Source organism: Fragaria vesca, linkage group LG6, assembly GCF_000184155.1.
Source record: "Fragaria vesca subsp. vesca linkage group LG6, FraVesHawaii_1.0, whole genome shotgun sequence".
Taxonomy (NCBI): Eukaryota; Viridiplantae; Streptophyta; class Magnoliopsida; order Rosales; family Rosaceae; genus Fragaria; species Fragaria vesca.
This window is the reverse complement of record NC_020496.1, coordinates 12,170,155-12,183,739: the sequence shown is the minus strand read 5'-3', so window position 1 is coordinate 12,183,739 and position 13,585 is coordinate 12,170,155. Positions and strand designations below refer to the sequence as shown.

The 13,585-nt window shown below is 37.5% G+C and overlaps 1 protein-coding gene and 1 pseudogene across 2 annotated transcripts; both read right to left on the bottom strand.

Moving 5' to 3' along the window:
* Positions 1-7,347: 7,347 nt before the first annotated feature.
* Positions 7,348-11,282, bottom strand: LOC101311392. Its single transcript, XM_004302915.1, has 7 exons — positions 10,322-11,282; positions 9,980-10,144; positions 9,394-9,867; positions 9,135-9,238; positions 7,993-8,055; positions 7,837-7,904; positions 7,348-7,603 (listed from the first exon to the last, which is right to left on the bottom strand). Exons 3-7 carry the CDS (start codon positions 9,431-9,433, stop codon positions 7,579-7,581), a joined length of 300 nt encoding a protein of 99 aa, XP_004302963.1. The 5' UTR covers positions 9,434-9,867; positions 9,980-10,144; positions 10,322-11,282; the 3' UTR covers positions 7,348-7,578.
* LOC101304312 lies at positions 10,625-13,263 on the bottom strand (annotated as a pseudogene). The gene is made up of 3 exons (XR_185104.1): positions 11,856-13,263; positions 10,880-11,766; positions 10,625-10,792 (listed from the first exon to the last, which is right to left on the bottom strand). The product of XR_185104.1 is annotated as a putative disease resistance protein RGA3-like (transcript).
* Between the last annotated feature and the right edge of the window lie 322 nt (positions 13,264-13,585).

Below are 13,585 nucleotides of genomic sequence, written 5' to 3'. Positions count from 1 at the left end.
ATGGAGATGATGAACCGGACAAAATTCAGTCCGTCAGATTTGTTTTTCGATTTTGAGGGCCTTAACGATCACCAAATTGGCTGAAATTTTGCAGAGATGATCTACATAAGATGATCTAGATATGTCTAGAAAGAAGTTTGAGGAAATTCGATCGGGAAGTGGTGCAAAAATGGAAATCCGCACCAAAACTCAGGTGCGGACGTCCGCAACTGAGAATTCCTGCATATATATATATATATATATATATATTCAAGCCCGTGCGGACGTCCCTCCATTCGCCACCGTACAGCGCCGGCGAGGGCGTGCCTCCACCCCAACGGACTCCAGCAGCGTTCCCGATCACTTTCCCTCCCCGACGAGTCCGCCGAATTCCAGTTTCTCGGCGAGATCACCCAAAATTTCAAACAAAATTAATCTCACCGGATCATTGCTTAATTGGTTCTCTTTTGTCTCTTTGGTCTCCAATATGGAGTTTGATGGTGTCTCTAAAACTATATCGTCTTCCAAGTCAGTTACTTGTTTTGGGAGGTAATAGGTGATGAATATGATGTCGGTGGTTGAGGATTAGATGATAGCACAACAAAATAAGAGTGATGCTTAACTTTCACCCAAAATTTTCTTTTTATCAAATTTCTTGATATTCCGTGCGGCAGCATGGTAGGAAAGTTGCACTATTAATCGTCATGATGCTTGTCCGTAGTACAGTTTTTTTTTTCCTGTTATGTCACTGCTTTGTCAAAGCAAATAGAGTTGCCAATGATGCACTTTTTGTAAATAGAGTTGTCAATAATGCACTTTTTACTAGCTGGTTTCAAATACTAGAAAGATGTTGTTGAGCTGGAGTACAGTAAGATTTGGGAAGCTTCAAAAGAAGATTAAGTTGGTTAGAGAACAACTGACAGTCTTTTATGATAACACTTTGTCAACTTCTTGTTCTGAGCGTGTTTCACTTGAAAAAGAATTACATGAGCTATTAGAGATCGATGGAATAAATTTTTTGGCAATATAGTGAAGAGTTTTGTGGTTAACAAAAGGTGATTTAAACACAAAGTTCATCATTCATCCATCAACAAGGTAGCTGTAACGCCCCAAACTGCACCTCCTCAGATTAAACATGTCACAGTACCGCGAGTCTGTAAATCAAAAACCAAGAGAAACGCAATGCAATTTATTTAATAAAACATTCAGGCAAACACAACAGAAAAGAAATTGGGACATAAAAAAATTAAAAATAAAAACATGTGTAGGTTCAATTTTTGTGACTTAAGACTCTTTCAAGGTCCAATTATTTTGGTTGTTTAGAGCATCTCTAACAGCTTCCCCATTTTCTTGATTTTATCAATTTTTGGGAATATTAGGTTGTTTTGTGGTCCAACAGCTTCCCCATCTCATTCCCCAAAATGGGGATGGAGAAGAAAGAGAAGCACTCCTTCCCTAAATTTGCAGCAAAGTCTTCATTCCCCAAATATTAATTATTCACGTGCTCCAACGATAAGAACAAAAATCTAGAATATTTATTGGGTAATTTATGTTACAATGAAATATATGATTTTTTTTTGTTATTATTAATAATCTTATAGCATTTTTTTATTGTTTTAATAAATGCTAAAATCTCCAAAATAGAGAAGTTGTTGGAGTTGAAGCATAAAACTTTTAAGGATTTTGGCTTTTGCTTTCCCATTTTAGAGAAATTTTAGGGACGTTGTTGGAGATGCTCTTAGAAATGAAGTATGTGTTGATAAACTCTTATATATACTTTCCCTGCTAAAAAAACATGTGTTGACATAAGATGCAACATATTTTGATTCTTAACTTATTTTCGTTGTTTCCAGCTTTTTCCAAGTTCTTAAGAGTTTTTATTGTTTTCTATATAAATCTCATGTGAGGCCCCTATATGCAAATTCATCTATGCATATACAAATGTGAGTTTTCTCACATCCTGCTGGACCAGTTAGTACAAGCTTAGATAACCCATCACCCTTAAGAAGCCTTTCCTTCAATTCAGTCAAATGACCTTCCAATCCAACTGGATGAGGTGGAAGTTCAGGTAGCTCACATCAATGTTTAAAAACCTCTTCAACCATTTGGTTCACCATCATATTCTTCACCTCCTCTGTCAAGTTTTCAACCATAGCATCTAGTTTTTGAGTCGTAACCTCTATTTTCTTGGTTGAGACCTCAATGTTTCTCGTCAAAACCATAATTTTTCCAGTCAAATCTTTCATATTCTTCACCTCTTCCTTCACATTCTTTACCGCAATGCCGGTCATCTTCACATCTCGTACTCCTTGCAGGGCAATGATGAAATTCCTGCAAGTATACAGGGTGGATGTAGTATAGTGAATGGAAGAAAAGGGGTTGTCATTCCCACGAGGATATTAGTTCAATTCAAATTATGAACTACCTAAACTAACTACACTAAAACACACAAAATCGACAAAGATGAACACAATGACTCAAACTAATTTGTACTTATGATTTTTTGGGTTTTTGAAAAGCGTTTTACGATGATGAAAAATAACTTGTAAACAGAAAATAAAAGAAAATGATTGAAATTGAAAAAGAGTAAGAATACGATGGTGATGAGCCTAGGGTGTCGGAATCAACCATGAGCAATCTTATCTACGACTTGACACAACTAATGGATTCTTTTGTTTCTCTAGATAACAATCCTCGTATCTAAGTCCAGGTACGATACTTAAACCTTAGTTTTCCCTAAAAGTACGATGCTCTCCAGGTACGTCAGAGATCGTATATCCTAGTATGCAATCTATTCAGTTACGACATAAATTTAACACATAGGACTCATGATGTTTAGAAAACAGAGAATCATACAAACTACTATTCTAGTTACGGCAACAATATAATTCACAATCCTTAATCTCAAAAAACTAAGTAGAATTATATTGCAGGTACGCCTCAAATTTAACTTTTGATAGCTAGATGCAAAGCCTAAAGGTCGCGAGTCAATAGAACTTTAACACAAGCAACAATTCAAGCAGAGATTAAGAATTTATTTGAGAAGAAACTAATAATCCATCAATTAAATATCAAAACATGTAGACAACCATGTTAGGGCTTCATCCTAACCCTTGAAATGGTTTAACAAAATATGACTAAGGAAAACATAACGAAAACATAAAAATAATGGAAAGGTGAAGGGAGGTGAAGATGGATGGATGGTCTCTGCTTCTTTAGGTGTCTACAACGTGCTCTCGAGACCTCCCTCCATATGAAATTCGTGCTCCCTTAAATAGAGAAGTTTTCTGCTCATTTTTAACTTCAAGTTTCAAGTTTCCTTGTAAGACTTGGATTCAGACTCCTTTCTTGATATGGAATGGGAAAACCTTGAGATATCTCTTGTAGAACTATGAATACATGTACTCCTTGAATCCTCATCTGCATCATTGTCCTTGAAGTTTTAGGGTTGATGATCTTGTGCCATGGACTTGAGTTCTCCACAAATTAATGCTTGCAAATCCGAGCAGATTTTTTTATTTGACCTATCTTCATTCAAACGATCATAACTCGGTCTAGAAGTATCGACATTGAGATTCGTAAAATTTTACAAAAAGTAGATATTTGTAGCTTTCTAATGATATAAGGCTCATAATCTGATTAGATCTGAGTAATTCCCAGTAATTCGAAGAAGTTGGTTGTTCTGCACAAGTAAATTCTGGCAATTGGGATTGCAGTCGCCTGTCAATCCTTATTTGCTCATTTTAGCACATTTTCTTCTCTATATGACACAAACCTACAAAAACACTAAATTAACGTAAATAATTAATAAAGAAGAGAACTAAACACAAATCTCAAGCATAAGAGGCTTGGAAATATATGGTAATATGAGCACATCAGACAATAACCTCGTCTATCTGTTTTGAAAATCTTCCTTTCATCTATCAAGTTTATGTTCATATTTGTACTTATCCCACTTCTTAACCTTTATGCACTTATCCACGAGATCTTTCTCATCCATTAGTACTTTTTCTAACCCCTTCAGTTCATTCACATATGGATAAGACAATTTATGGTTACTATGTATCAGACATATGTGTGAACACTGTTGTTAACTGTTGCAGTCTGCATTCGATGTCTTTGAAGTAGGATTCAAATACGTAGGTCTTGTGAATCAAGTCTATAAGGCCATTACACAGCAAGCCGAGTGTTGTTCCTAGTACAGCCCCTCCTACAAATTCCGTTGGTCGTCGTTCTTGGAAAGATTTAGCTCTGAATTATGCTCTCATATTTGCTGAGTATTACATTGCTTCATCCTTCGTAAAATATACTCCGGACTTCTGAGCTTTTTTCTTGAATATATCTTCTTATTTTGAAGGCCAACTTAACCCCATCATAAAGAAGCTGCAAGTATTTGAAAACATTTAACTAGCTATTCACTGTGAGAATAACAGGTGAACAAACTGCTGAGGAGAGGCGTCACATAAATGACATTGCCAAGTCTGAGTATGTTACTGTGGATAATTATAATGGATATTCAGATGATGATGGATCTTCGGATGACGATGGTGATCAAGAAAGGTAATTAAACTCTTTCACTGGCTAATTGAGCCCACTTATTAAGTCATTAATTAAGACCACCAGAAGTCTTCCTCCATTCGAACTCATGCCAAATAATCTCTAACCTAATTCTTTTTTGGTGAATGGTTAGGACGACACTGTTAGAGTCCAGTGGCAGCTGATGCTGATTTATCTTTCTATCTATGTAATATAAGGGTAGTATCGCCAGTTGGAGTTTGTTGTTTCTCAACACGAGGAGATCCATGTGGCGAGTATAGAGGAGATGACATTCAAGGGTAGATCCACTTACATCTAGAGGTTTTTTTTTTTTTACAATAAATTATCAGATATGTGAAATATCCAAATGTTAAGATTTTACAGGCTTGGTTTACAATGCAAACCTCTAGTCTATATTTTTCTGCTTCATATTTTCTTTGTTTTTCTGCTCTCTAACCCATATAGCTCGGTATCGGATTGTCAAGGCTCTTTCAAGATCCAATTATTTTGGTTGTTTAGAGATGAAGTGTTTTCTCTGCTAAAAAAATATGTGCTAACATAAGATGCAACTTCTTTTGATCCTCAACTTATTTCCGTTGTTTCTAGCTTTTTCCAAGTTCTTAAGAGTTTTTAATGTTTTCTATATAAATTTCATGTGAGATCCCATCCGCAAATTCATCTATGCATATACAAATGTGAGATTTGAAAGATGAACGTACTCACTCTTGTGTGATCAAAACATAAATATGGTAGTAAGCTTTGATCACCGCTGAAGACTATGTCAATTCAAAGAGGGAACCGTAAACTTCACACCAACATGTTATATGCTAATAACATGATCTATGCCTATATATCTAACAAAAAAAAACCACATATAGCTTTTATTCCATTAGCAAGCTTCATAATATTGAATGGCAGCTCAAAATGCTCGATTTTTATCAAATAAACTTACCATATTAGACATTTAAATGAAACAATGAAGAATGTCATAGTATAATTGATGTAGCCATGTAGGTATGCCAAACTTAGCTTGTGTCCATTCCATTTTGCTCAAGTTTAAGATCATGGATGACAATATGAATCAAAAATCGTATTCCTAAATTAATTGACATTTTTCCACTACATACTCAATTACTTACACACCAAACACTGAAAAAAGTGTGTGTATGTAAGAAGACATGGCATGACATAACGAATTGCAAATGACTTTGACTTTACTAGGCATCTCGTCTTCTATTTTGGTGAAACCCATTGGCACAAAATTTATATAGTCACCGTTACTCCTTATTGTTGTTGCTAACTAATAACAACATCAATGTTAGCCATAAGGAACATATAGGCGACATTCTTATTCAGCAATATAATCACCATTACAGTCCTCCTGTAAAGAAAGAACACCAATTTTTGTGACTTAAGAAGCGTAGGTTCAATTAAAATTATATAAACTGCGTATGTTCAATTTTTTTAGCCACAATGGAACATAGAGGAAGTTTATTGATATTGATATTTAAGCGTAGGTTCAACAAATAGAGAAAAGAAATCGGGACAGAAGACATTTGTAGTTAGGGTACATGTCTCTGTGAGGAAGAAAACAACAAAGGTTTGCTCTACATCCCTCCGTGATAGGTACGATCTCGGCTCTTCACGAGACATGAATGGTTTCTCCCAAGCTCAAAATTGAGGTTGAGCAAAAGAAAAAGCGAAAAGAAACAACTCCTTGAGCGGCTTCAATCCTTATCTTTTTTTTTTTTTTTTTGGAGAAAATAGACAATTTCATTAACTTGTCCACGACCAGAAGACACGTACATCAATTTACCTACTCACGACCAATAAGTCTAATTGGCAACAAGCACTAGCAAAGAGACAAACAACTTTTATTACAAATGCGCTCAGTTAAGCCTATCACACCTAACTTCCAACTATTCCTATTTAAATTCCATGTAGCGGTAATATCCGTCGCCTACGGATCTCAACTGGTGTACAACAAAGTAAACCGAAATCTAAACAAGAATAGTTTTCCATCAGATGTCTAGGTAAGAAACAAGGAAATTAACCAACCTCCTTGCCCTTGTTGTTAGGGCTAGTCACACCCCTCCCAAGCTAAGGGGTTGTCATATGCGATAGAGGTGCACTCGACTTCTTGTAGGGCATCCTCTCGTCAGGAGGCCTCCCCTCCTCCCAGGACATGGATGGCCAAGGAAACTGAAGTTTGATATCCGAGGAATCTAGAACACAGCCGCTGAGTGACTCGCCGGGGATGAATCTTTGCTCCTGCCTAAAGGATGGTTGTTCGGCTCACATCGTTGGGATCAACAGGTGCTGTTAAGATAGCGTGGAACGCCACTGAGATCGGCTAGAGCCGTTGGTTTGGCGACAAACACCGTAAGGAAGGCGCTAGACACTGAAGGAGAAAGTAGTGCGGCCAACTTCAATCCCCCTCCCCTTACTTATTCAGGGGAGAGAGTAGAGCCTCGAGAAGCATTGTTGAGAGGAAGGGCAGTTACACTGCTCCTGTTCATTCTCTACAGGGTTCCAACCATTTCTCCAACATAGGTGACAATGAACGGGGCAGAGATGGAAGTTTTTTGGTATAATAAATATAGGGATATATAGTTCTCGCTTTCAATATGAAACAAATATCTATGCTGGCATGCAAAGTTACAGATGTGAATTGCACCATAGTTGTCCTCTTTTGACTAGGCATCTTTCTAGCTTCCAAAGAACAAAAGCCTAGTTATACCACAGATAGAACTCTCACAACACATTTCATACCAAGCGCAGCTAGACATAACTGGTTTTAGCAAAACAAACAATGTTATCCCAATAATACAGCATGTATATTCCATAAATTTCCCTTAATTGCGCGCGCTAGCTATATATGATCGACGATGCTTTTTCCACTTCGACTATCAGGACCGGCTACAATCCTTGGAGTCTTGGACTGATAGATCTAGTAGGACAAAACAATTCCCGATGGCCTAAAGGAGCACCTTCCACGCAGTGCAGATGATGAAACTTGACAAGAACATCCAGAACTTGACTCGCTTCTCTTCTCCAAACCCTTCACTTCATCGACGAGCAATGCCAGCTGCTTCAGCAATACATAAAATATTGTCACAAACAACTAAGAACTAGAAGCAAAGAGTTTTGGGGATATATCAGAATTATTTGTTTATGGCCAAAGACCAAAGAGATGGAACCCCTATGCTAGGCCATCAAAATATGTCAGCATATTGAACCCCAATATTAGAACATGAAATTTGCATGGTAGGTAAAATGAGGTTGTGAGGTAGAATTGAGAGATGGGTATAGAATTCTGACCAATATTCGATGATTGATGCATTGATGTGTGATATATGAAAGTAAGTGGATGCATTAATTTCCCATCCCTGAAATAAAAAATAAAAAAACGAATTAGAGAATTAACAGTAATTAATCTGATAGTACAAAGAGACTGAAGAACAAAGGCTAGCTCACCTCATATTTAGCAAGATTGCTTAAATGCCGCTCGCTCCTCATGATATAGTACTCGTTGCAATTCTGTAAATGACATTAGAGATGAATCAAGCTTAATAAGAGATGAGGTCGGTAAAACATAAAGAGGAACTTCTTTTCTGACATACTCAACACCATATATTACAATCACAAAGAAAGAAAGAAGAACATTCAGGATCGAATTCGAAACTAAAATTTGTCTGTTATGAACCTATATATATATAACAGGTAATTCATTGAGGGATATTATTGTAGATGATCTTTTTCCTTTCTTCCTTCTGATCCGCAAATGTAAGAGAATTGAAAGATAAATCAAGACAAGTGAAAGAAAAAGAAGGAACATTGCCAACCTAACTGGCCCTGCATCCAACAGATACCAATAATCTACTAATCAGACCATCAATGAGGATTCAACAATTCCCCCCATGTTCCCATTCAAAATGGAAGATTATGTGGTTTAGTGAATCAGACTTGATCCATTTCTATAAAAACACAAAAACAGTGAGAAATGGTAGACTATTATCTTGTTGTACTCAAAATCTCAAATACTCAAATAGAAATCTAATATGCATGCAGTTTGGTGTTATGCTGATATTTAGTAATGATTCACTGAGGGCCATGTAAGTTATATAGGTAGAGGACAACCTTACACAGAAAATAAACACCAAGATAGATCAGGTTCATCAGGAATTAGTAGGAATTTTACATTATTGTGACAAGGAAAAAAAAAAGCAAAGGAAAAAAAATTAATAGACCGTTCTATAAGTCACATGGCTTTAGTTAACTTAACTACAGTGGATTTATGGCAAGAATCCACATATTCATGAACCACTCAAATTTGGGGATTTGGTCTTTTAAAAAAATTTCCAGGAACTAGGGGAGGGGATATGGGTATGATAATCTGTAACTGAATCTGAACCACAGGTTGAACCAAAAGCATCAACTTCCTAAGTAAGACCAATAACACAGTTTTAAGTGCAGAAGAGAAAAACTAGTTTCAGAAGTAGAACAACTCCGAGTAATCTCACAAGTTTGAAATTAGACCTAGAGTTGTTATTCCAACTTAATGACATTCAAGAGAGAATTTAATGAAAGAAAGCACATATTTTTTAAAATACACTCACCAACATGGGAAGGAAGAACTGTAATATGAGGATGTGAATGACTGAATGGTACCACCCGGTCACTCTAGTCCTGTAGAATTTCACCCCAACTGCTCCCCAAATTACTGCAATCACACCCCAGTTTGCAAAATTCTGATATTCCAGGCATAATGGGTGAAGAAAACAATATAGAAAGAAAAACATATTTGGTGAACTCCAAATGGAAGAAGAAAAGAATTCCCATAACAAAATGACACTTGAAATAAGAGAGATTAAATACCAGAAAGAAAGAATAGCTGCCAGACAAGTGGGGATAACATGATGAACTCAAGTCTTGTTTTTCTTTTTGTTGGATCCACACTTCCTTCTTTTTGTACAAACTCGGGATCAATTTTTTTTGGGGGCTAAGATATCAAATTTTGGTGTGGGATCGATGTAATAAATTTTGGGCCACTACTTGAGGACTCCACTGTTTTTAAAAGCATTGCTAGACAAACTCATTTGCATATGATCAAATTCTCGATCAGCATCTTCTGAAGAAGTCTGCCAATGTTTTCAGCTTGTCAAAAATGTAACTTCTGCCGAAGGAGAAACATGGCTGCAGAACTGCCTCTCTGAGACGCTGATCAGCATCCATCAATATATCATGTACTTCGTGACAAGCCTGCTTCAGTGCATACAATGTGTGTGAACTCATTTATAAGATCATTTGTTGACAGTGGATGACCTTAATTAGCAACCAGCCGGCATCAATCTGATTGTAGTATGTAGATGCAAACAATAACTGGTTAGTTAGGCAACAGTACTAGTCTGATTAAGAAGTAATATCGTCAAATTTGATATGAAGAAGATACATGCGTACTTACAATCGATCATCCCATGTTGTTACTATGACACACAGACTGACAGAAACACTTGATGAAGCTGTAGATGACAAGAAGTTTTGCATTACTACTGCAATGTTAGACTAGAGATTCTTCTATCTGTTCTGACTGTGCTTCATCCTTAAAGATGACATTTGTGTCTTCAAACTGAAGTAAAATAATTGAAGATTAATTTAGAAAGGTTGGTAATTAACAGAGAAAGAAAACAACTTAATATGTTTGGTGAGATGATTACTTAGTATCAAGGAAAGTTCAAACCAAACTGAAGAAAAGAAAATCAGAAGACAAAAAGAATTAGAGTAGGAAAAATGTGAGATTAATTACCAGAGAGGATGAAGCAGCAGATGGGTTGGGGTGACATGATGAAGTCAATCTTCTTCTTCTTGTTGTTGTTGGATCTAGACTCTGTCTTTTTGTATAAACTCTCCATTAATTTTGATGTTTGGGATGTGAGAGATCTTGCGCCACTCCATGCCTCCTCTGTTTTTGTAACTTTGTGTGAGAACCGTACACGCATCCATGGTATCGATGCTCAAATTCTGGAGCGGCGTCTTCCAAAGGAAGTCTGGCAGTGTCTTCAGGATGTCACACCATTGAATTAGCAAAGTAGAAAGGCATGGCATTACCTTAGTACATGCACTCAAACCCAGCTGGAATTCCTTCCCGCTCCTCGCACTCAAGCAGGCCCTTCAACACCAGTGTCTTCAGATATGGGAATAAAGTGAGTTCAAGTGATGATGAAGATGAGGAGAATGAGTCGAGCTGGGAATACTCGAATCCCAGCTTTTTCACTTTCTACATATGGACAATTTGCAGTACTTCTAGGGACACCAATTTCCCCAAAACCAGAAGGGGAACAAATTCACACCGACGGCATTTAACCAAGGCAAGGTATCTCAAATTATTTAATGACATGCTCATCCAGTTAGGGCACAATGTGTTGCCACTGTAACGTTGGATCTGTAAAGATTCCAGATTTGGATTCGGCTGTAAGGCATTCAGCATTTCGTCGCTTTCCCCACCCCAAAGACGTAGTGTCAACGAAACAAGGTGTTTCTTGTTCACCAAGTTTGCTTTCTTGGCGCCATCAAACACTGGGCCCTTCCAGTTTATCAAAAGCTTTCCCTGAAGCTGATCCATGTTTCTCAAATCACTTAAATGGAAGCCGTCGCCAAAAATATTAACTTGATCTAGAGTCTGTAGACTCGTCAGCTTGGCAATTGATTTCGGCAACTTGAGAGCATCACTTTTCTTAACATGGAGATGTCGCAAGTTAGTCAGCTTTCCCATGCCCTCGGGTAACTCTTCAAGAACTTCGCGCTCTTCAAGTCTCAAGGTTTCCATGTTGATCAAATTACACAAACTGTCGGGTAATTTCTTCCATTTGTTGCCTGATAAATCCAAGTACCTCAAGTGCATCAATCCGCCAACCTCGTCTGGAAGTTGTTCCATACGATTATTTCTCAAATTCAAGGTCCTCAGGCGGTTTAATTGTAAAACGAACTCTGGGTTAAGAGTAACAATTTCACAATTAAAAGTCGCCAGAGTCCTTAAACTTTCCCCAGTGTCAAGGGAAACAAGAAATGGACCCTTGAGTGCATCCGTTACGGTCAAATAGCGAAACTTATTCCCCACTGGTAACTCTATTCTGTTTTTACCTTGGGCATCCAACATAAAACACTCATTCTTGGTCAAAAACTGGAGAAAGTCATGCACAATGTCAAGCATTTTGCATCTTTTAATATTTCCAAGTTTATCTTTCATAAAATCTTGAAAGAAAGACCGCACCACTAAATTATCGAATAAATTTCGCCCATCATAAATTGTTCTCCCTTGTTTGTATTTGAATTAAGAAAACCTCGCGACATCCACAACTCAATCACATTTTCTTTGTTAATATCATGATCTTTGGGAAAAACTACACAATACAAAAGACAACGCTTGATTTTCGGATCCAAATCATAATAACTTAGTAACAACGGTGGAAAAACTTGGTTCTCAACTACATCCAACTACCAAACCTTACTTTCCAAAACAGCTACCCATTCTTTCTTGGTTATCTTTGAGCGCATCAGACTACCTAAAGCCTTTGCAACAAGAGGCAAACCTTGACACCTTTTTACAATGTTCTTACCCAAAGATTCTAACACTACTGACTCATTTTTTTCCCTCTCAGCCAATGCAAGGTGATAGAATATCGACCAACAACATTGTTCACTCAACTTCCCCAAGTGTATCATATTAGCGTTTGTTGCTCCCATCATCCTAGCAACTTCCTCTTTTCGTGTGGTGATCAATATTCTACTACCTACATAACCACTTTGTAGAGATAGCTTCAATTGCTCCCACTTTCTATAGTCTTCGTTCCATACATCATCCAACACAAGGAGAAACTTTTGGCCTTCTACATTTTTATGTATACATTCCAATAAAGGTTGCAAATCATTTGAATTGGGAGCATCACCTTTATTGACATTTTGAACAATAGCTTTGGCAATCTTGATCTCATTAAATGGGTCTGCAACACAAACCCATATTCTCTTTGTGAAATTTGACTTCACCTTTTCATTATTATAGACAATCTGGGCAAGAGTTGTCTTCCCCATACCCCCCATTCCTACTACAGAAATAACTAGGAGGTTCCTCGCCTCTTGACTACTCTCGCCGACCAACTTGCCCATGACTACTTCAGTTTCATCTTCCCTGCCAAATGTCTTGGAGCAAATCGACAAAAGATGAAGTTTCAAACCTCTCAAGCTGTCAGGGACTTTTTCAGTGTTTTGAAAGTTATAGATTTGTCTTTCTCTAGCTATCTCATTCAACCTATCACTCAAATCTTGTATTCTACGAGCAATGTCACGGCGGTGGATCACTCGCTTGACTTGGCCAAAACAAAAACAGTTGGAGGGTACGTAAAAACATACCTTCTTCTTGGTAACAGCAGCAGCAGCAGTACTAGTACTACTTTCACCTTCTTGTTGGTGATGATCAAGTTGCTGTATGAGAATCTCAGTAGACCAGTCATCAAGAACGTCATCCATCTCGTACGACACATCTTTGAGCTTCTCCAGCCAGTCTCTGACGATGACTTCCTTGATCTGCCTCTTCTCTGCATCTTCGAGCACGGCCTGAATAGCTTTCAGATTGCTGGTGATCTTGGCAACTTCTTTCTTGACCTCACAAACAAGCCTCACCTCTTTCTCTATCTGTTGATAGCTTATTGAAGCCAGTTGTTCCAGCAGCACGTAAACGAAAGCATCAGCCATTGCTCAAGAGTGTTGGAAACTTGGAATTGACTGAATGATTGATAGATAGAAGCTTAGAGACCTAGAGAAGAAAAGAGAGACTGACGAAAGTAGCTAACGGTGTGCATACATATAGGAGGCCTCCTCTATATAATAGACATGTAATAATGCAACATGTCATTATTCATTCTCAAAAAAAAAAAAAAATAGCCATTATTTGGTGATAAGGTCAACCGACATCCACATCGTGGTGATGGACCTAAAGGGGCCGGACTAAACTTTATATGATGATGTGATCGAAATGTTGACATGGCTGTTGCCACATAATTTGGGATCCAATTTT